Genomic DNA, 6,474 nt, shown 5'->3' with positions numbered 1-6,474 from the left:
ATGTTTATGGTTGGATCCGTTTGAGATTCGAGCTCGTACGACTAGAAAGAAACAAAATTGAACGGATGATAGGGAAGTGGGAGGGAATCATCTCAATTTGGGGTATACGGATCCACTCACCATCACGCGTAGTTTGATATGGTGATCTCCAAATTATTCACTCACTCGCACGGGTTTTATGTAGGACTGCTTTTAAAAACTTGTAGGTCTAGAATTGGTTGCACATGTCACCACAATCGAGCCAACAAATATAACAGTGGTTACAAATTGCAAGTGAAATTGAAGCACATAATAGAACATTTTCTGTTTTTTTTTTTTTTAATAATAAATGTTTAAAATAAACCAAAAAGATATTCACCATAGGGAAAAAAAAAAAGTCTTTGAAAAAGCAAACTCGAGAAAAATTGTTTTAAATAGTTGACAAAAGAAGAAAAATTGTTTTCAAATCACCGGACATGAGAGATACGCAGTGAGATTGTTTGGCCTTATTTTTTCCTTCTTTTTTTTTTTGCCCCATGTAGAATAAAAGAGTCAAAATTTAGAATGATAAGAGTCAGATAAATCAATCAACCTCCATATCATTTGAGTTTCTACTTCCTTGTGATCCTCCATTATGTTCTGGTTTCATGGGCGGAGAGTTTGATTTCCCAATGTACTTGCACGTCCTGAAAACACATTCACATCCTTTCATCAGTTTAAAAATCGTTTCTATCAATTATGACCAAAGTTTATGCGGTTAAAATAGCTTGAAGAGTAACTAAGAGAGAGGGTTATGTTATATTTACGCGTTAAGAGCATCAGCTTTTCTCCTGATTTCACCAGATTGCAGCTCTGGATTAGCGTCTTTCGGTAAAGATTCTTGTTCTGCGCTTCTCTCCTGAAGCCACCTCTCAGCTTTATGACATTCATCAAGAACCTGAAAACGAAAAATATAATCAGGGGTCTCATCATATAACAATCTTGACAAACTTCTATCTATCTCATCTCAGATTGTACTGCCAATAGAGTGAGACTTATGTAAGTAGTTTAGAACCAAACCGCGTTCTTTCGTGGAGGAGGAAGAGACTCTGCAGCCATTCGATTTTCTGCAATAATTTTCAGAAGATCTTTTGATGCTTGTACTCGCTCTTCTCCATCTTTAAACCGCAATTCAATAGGATCGATGAGCTGCTCAGCAATATAAGTCATCAATTAGGACATGAAAGTCATCTGCAGAGACTAACCTTTACAAACGGAACTTTTGAGAGATTTACTTACCTTTTTGATATCATTCAATTTCTCAATGTAAGCATTTTCAGATTCATCATCACCATCTTCGTAGAGCCAGTCCTCTGTTTCCTGAAGATTTCTAGCTATGCATTCCCGTTCTGACTCGGTTGCAGTGTTCCGATATGTATTTAGCATCTGCCCATATACACAGTGTTAACTGCTATTCTTGGAAGTGATAACATCTTAAAAAGGAAACAAACATTTTTTACCAAAATCTAGAGGTGGGAGCTATTAAACCGAGATGGAGTAGTACCTTATCACGCATCTCATAAACAAAGGATTCAAGAGCATTTTTCTTATCCTTTGTCGATTCCATCTTCAGATCTTGCTCCACTAAAGAGTTCTCTCTCTGTTTGGCCTCCGATAACTCATCCTTTGTCAATGCACCAGATAGATTCGCAACAACTGGAATTTCCATTCTTTTGATAGCCTTAGGCTCATTACCCTACACAAGATAAAACTAATCTCAGGATTTTTGCAGATTACCATGCTTTGGAGAATCTCCGGAACAACCAATTGATAGTTTCAGAATTGAATGGAGATGCCAATGCTTTAAGATCAGCTTCTTATTTGTCGGACCTCCGGCTTGCAGCCTTCTTGCTATGCAACTATATTTTTTAGACGGTGTTAAACTATACTTACAGTAGGACCTGACGAAGCGTCTAAAGTGTCATCCTTTGTAGCAGCAGATTGGTGGTTGTTTTCGGATATCACATCTTCAGATGTTATATTCTCCTTGTGATGTTCTATTAGCTGTTCAGAAATGGAAAGTTTAGACTCAAGCTAGGGAGTGATGTAAAGGCAATCATATCTGGAGAGGACTGATGAGATTGTACTTACAGAAGCTGAATCGATCGTTACAATCCCGTGGAGATTTAACTGAACTCTTACTTTGACACGTGCTGCTTCTCCATGGGAAATATGGAAAGGACCAATCTAACAAACATTACACAGCAAAGTTAGAATTCCATAATATAAACAGTGACCAATAGTGGAATAACTGCCAGTGTGAACTCAGAGCTATAAAGACTGAATATAGATCCAAAAAAGGAAAGCCTGAAAGATACCATACCTTAAAACTGCTTATCGGAGTCGGTAAATCTGGTGTTATTTCGTTATGGTTTGCATAAAAGGCTTCCAAATGGAAAGTGTTTTCCCTATGTAGAGTAAGAACCTTTACACTTGGAAAGACCTGGCCTTTCGGAAAGAGCAACTCATTCGATGTTGTGTTTATGGGACCTTTCTCAGAAGAGAAGCCGACTGCGAAAGGGAAAGAATCTTGAACCTGAAAATAGGAGAAGCATAAACAAAAGAAAAATTAGCCATTCATAGGAAATAAATCCAAAAAGGTGTAAACGCCATCATGTTTTACTACACACTACCTATTCGGCAACTACTGTAATAATCTATTATTGTGCTAGACAGTTTACTTAAAGAATACCTCATAATCTCTAACTCGGAAAACTGGACTGAGCATTGCACATTGAAGCGCACATCCTCGAGCTACACACTCACTAGCATTCACAGTCCTGCCTAGCTCCCTCTTAAACAAGGAGCTTAGCATCTTAGATATAGCTGGAATTCGGGAACCTGAACCAACTAGCTCCACAGAATGGATATGATCCAAACTTAATCCAGAGTCAGCCAAAGCCTTCTGACACGGTACAATTAATCTCTCCAACAAACCTGCTGACAACTGCTCAAACTCTTCTCTCTTGATGAAGCTCCTCACGTCCTTCTCCTCCATCAGACATTCAATATTCAGCTGTGCCTCAGCATTTGCACTCAAGACCTTTTTAAGTTTCTCACATGATGCTCTTAACCTAACACACGCCTTGGTATTTGTATATACATCTATGCTGTATTTCTCCTTAAATTCAACGGCAAAGTGGTTGAAGAGAACCTCATCAAAATCTCTCCCGCCCAAGTTCTTATCAAAAGCATGAGAACGGACTCTCATGCTTCCAGACTCAAATGATGCCACACACACTTGTGTATCGCAGTGACCAATATCGATAAACACAATGTAAGTAGGGCTCGAGTTAGCCGCCAAGTCTGTCTTGTATATACCATATCCAAGAGCAGTGGCTGTAGAATCATGCATCAATCTCAACGGCCTCAGGCCAGCAATAGCTGCAGCATCCAAATAAGCAAGTCTCTGTGCGTTTGTAAAGTAGGAAGGTATCCCAATGACACAGTCTGAAACAGGAGTTTTGAGACTCTTCTCCGCGGTCAGCTTCAAATGTGAAAGCAACATGCCTAGTATCTGCACAGGACTAAAGCTCTGAATCTCACCCATGTACCGAAGCTGAATCTGAATTCCACCATCAGAGCCTTCGGAAGCTTCAAAAGGGAACAACCTCAGATCATTCTGAACATCAGGTTCCCTAAATTTCCTACCGATCAATCTCTTTAGCTGCGAAATAGTAGATTTGGGATGCATAGTAGCAGAGGCAGCAGCAGCAGCACCCATAAATCTCTGCTTCTCACCAAAGGAAACCATAGCAGGATTTTCTCGGTTTGACTCATCGTTCAACAAAACATCGATCCCTCGTTGCTTTGCAACCGCAATAACACAATTCTCATTACCAACATCAAATCCCACCACACTCATTTTAGCAAACCTCAAAAAAACCAAATAGATAACCGTATAACTTAAAAGATCTCTACACTATGAGCTTCCTGCGAATCAAACTCCTCGCTTCTGCAATATAAGAAACCAAAACCAAAATCACATCAACAACTTAAGAGAATCTATCAATTAAAGCAATCGGATCAATGCAACATAGTAACCCATAAAAGGTAAGCACAGAACCGGTAACAATCTGAGAAACGACGCAATCAACTTCACAAGAATGTGAAAATTTTCAGCACTAAAATCCTCACAGGATCGTTTAATACTAAAACGGAATCAGAAAATTTTCGTGTCTATTGTTCACTCTTAGATTTTTTCCTAAGCAAATCAACAAGAGATCTTAGATATATATATACGCATTACGAAACTCTAGCTCGTCAATGAGAAATCAAATCAAACGAGAAGAAAGAGAAAAGGATGAAGAAGACTATACGGTGATCAGAATCTTCGAATCGCGTGACGCTAAGACCTCCGATGACTTGGGGACGAGGACGAACGAAGAAGATGAGAGAAAAAAAAAACAAAGTTAAGAGGGAGAGAGAGAGAGACAAGGGAAAAAAGGGTAAAGAGAATTACAGAAAAGGAAATTTTATTTAGATTTAAGTCCTTATCTATTCCATTTAATTGACATTATAACCCCAAGATATTTTTTTTGACCTTACCTAACACCAAGATTTTAACTTTAAGTTTGTGTCGTGCGGAGAGAATTTTTTTTCACGATATCGCACGAACGTACACAAAGTTCAGTTGAGGTGTGATCGGGTTCAATAAATTATGTTTAATTTTCAGAAATATATTTATCAAAAAAATCTTAGTAAGTAGTATGTATATTAAAAATATGATATTGAGGCAAAAAAAAATCTACATACTTATTTTTTTGGTTGATTAAATTTCGAAAACTGTCATAACAATATAATCTATATCCGATATAATGAATGAGAGTTTGAGTAGTAATTAGTTATGAGATTACGCCGACTAAGTAAAGAGCAATCAGCAATACGTGTCTAGCTCACAAATATTTTTGAAGCATCACATGGTTAAATGGTTATTATTATTATACACTTAACAAGATTGTTTTCCCCTTTTATGAAAAAATAAAACTCATGATCTCTTCATATTACATTTCTTGATAAACTTTTGTAATAGAGATCAATTAACAGAAACTCCAGAAACAAAAGAAAAAAAAAATACACAAAAACAAGAAATATAAAATTTAGAAATCATCAAACTTCAAAAATAGGCCTAGGTAGTCCACTTGTTGCACCACCACCTTGGAAAAGCTTCTTCAAGGCTCTCACGCCGTTGTGAGAATGCTTTCGAATCCCGCCAAATCTAACGGCGGATACTACGCTCCGACGCAGTTTAGTCAACCTCTTTGCGATCTTGACCTTCAACAGATAAAGCTTCAGCCGTATAAACGACGAATGAGGATCACGCCGAGTAACCAAGTCGGCTTCTTGAAGTGTTTTGTAAATCAAGAACTTGGCTCGTTGGTGAAGCACCTCTTCGGGGTCTTCCTTGTCCACCTTCGTGTAAAGGCACGGTGACGGCCTTTTGAAGAGGGTCATGTCCGTCTTTTTGAGTTTTCCCCGACGACGACTTTTGGAAAGGAGAAGGTAAAATGATCAGAGAGATGAGGAGACGAGTTGAAATGATTCAAGTATTTGTAGTCATTGCATTGAGCAGTGCTGCTGCACTAACTAGGTTACTTGTATAGTTGTATACGTGTTTAGTATATTTTTTTCCTCGAGATATATAATTTGTTATAAGGAAAAAATAATAAGAAAAATTAACTTAAAAGTCAAATCATTAAAGATAATATATAAGATAGAGTAAAATATATGAGATGGTATGAAATTTCCAGCTAACAATCAATAATTAATTCCTATAATCTTTCTTCTAATTTAATTATGCGAAATGAGTTCATATATTGTTATATACTTGTAAGATAACGTTCTTAGACTAAAGATATTTCCATTTACGAGTTTGCCGTCCAAATATTTTAACTTATTTTCTTGCAAAATGAGGTCATTTGGTATATATAGTCATAATATGACATTTCGAACTCTAGCATTTCAATTTACGAGTTTTCTAAATGTTGCCCAAATCACATATGTACAATCACTATTTTAACCTCTCTTTTTCTTTTTACGTTTTGTTAAAGCATCTTCTAGTAATATTTTAACCTTTTATTTATATGTTTATCATTTATCGGGTATATACCTTAGTATCTACGTTTAGAACAAATCATTATTTTATAGTTTTGTTGAGTTCGAATTCTCGAACTTACATGAATAATGATTTCAAATAATGAAGGAAATTTAGGACTAATAAACTACTTTAATTTTTTTATGAAATAAATATTCTTTAATATAAGTCGGTCACGTAAACTAAAGTTAAAAATTTAATTATGAAAAAGAGAAAATAAAATTTCTGTTTCGTAACCAACATTTTAAATAGTACTTCTATAAGACTACAAGTTTGCAAAATCTACTAAATTAATCAGATTCTTTTCTGCTGTCCTTTGGTTGGTTTGGACAAACGGGTCAAGGCAGTTTATATAATTTTCA

At 36.5% G+C, this 6,474-nt stretch overlaps 2 protein-coding genes across 2 annotated transcripts; both read right to left on the bottom strand.

Moving 5' to 3' along the window:
* Positions 1 to 257: 257 nt before the first annotated feature.
* On the bottom strand, positions 258 to 4,511 carry LOC104755419 (heat shock 70 kDa protein 16). The gene is made up of 10 exons (XM_087494558.1): positions 4,338 to 4,511; positions 2,711 to 3,973; positions 2,342 to 2,554; positions 2,110 to 2,205; positions 1,912 to 2,022; positions 1,523 to 1,714; positions 1,258 to 1,404; positions 1,039 to 1,167; positions 786 to 916; positions 258 to 665 (listed from the first exon to the last, which is right to left on the bottom strand). Exons 2-10 carry the CDS (start codon positions 3,881 to 3,883, stop codon positions 563 to 565), a joined length of 2,295 nt encoding a protein of 764 aa, XP_087350684.1. The 5' UTR covers positions 3,884 to 3,973; positions 4,338 to 4,511; the 3' UTR covers positions 258 to 562.
* Positions 4,512 to 4,938: 427 nt separating this feature from the next.
* LOC104755418 (uncharacterized) lies at positions 4,939 to 5,557 on the bottom strand. The gene has a single exon (XM_010477796.2). The coding sequence runs from the start codon at positions 5,470 to 5,472 to the stop codon at positions 5,128 to 5,130; it is 345 nt and encodes a 114-aa protein (XP_010476098.1). The 5' UTR covers positions 5,473 to 5,557; the 3' UTR covers positions 4,939 to 5,127.
* Positions 5,558 to 6,474: the final 917 nt, after the last annotated feature.

Source organism: Camelina sativa, chromosome 17 (genome assembly GCF_030686135.1).
Source record: "Camelina sativa cultivar CO46 ecotype springtype chromosome 17, ASM3068613v1".
NCBI lineage: Eukaryota > Viridiplantae > Streptophyta > Magnoliopsida > Brassicales > Brassicaceae > Camelina > Camelina sativa.
This window is presented reverse-complemented; position numbering and strand designations above follow the sequence as displayed.

Excerpts from the sequence above, each read along its gene's own strand:
- LOC104755419 (XM_087494558.1), bottom strand. The coding sequence starts at position 3,883 with ATGAGTGTGGTGGGATTTGATGTTGGTAATGAGAATTGTGTTATTGCG. Across the intron at positions 1,715-1,911 it reads ACGCTTCGTCAGGTCCTACT|GGTAATGAGCCTAAGGCTAT; the intron begins GTAAGTATAGTT and ends TATCTTGTGTAG. Across the intron at positions 666-785 it reads AAAGCTGATGCTCTTAACGC|GACGTGCAAGTACATTGGGA; the intron begins GTAAATATAACA and ends ATGTGTTTTCAG.
- LOC104755418 (XM_010477796.2), bottom strand. The coding sequence starts at position 5,472 with ATGACCCTCTTCAAAAGGCCGTCACCGTGCCTTTACACGAAGGTGGAC.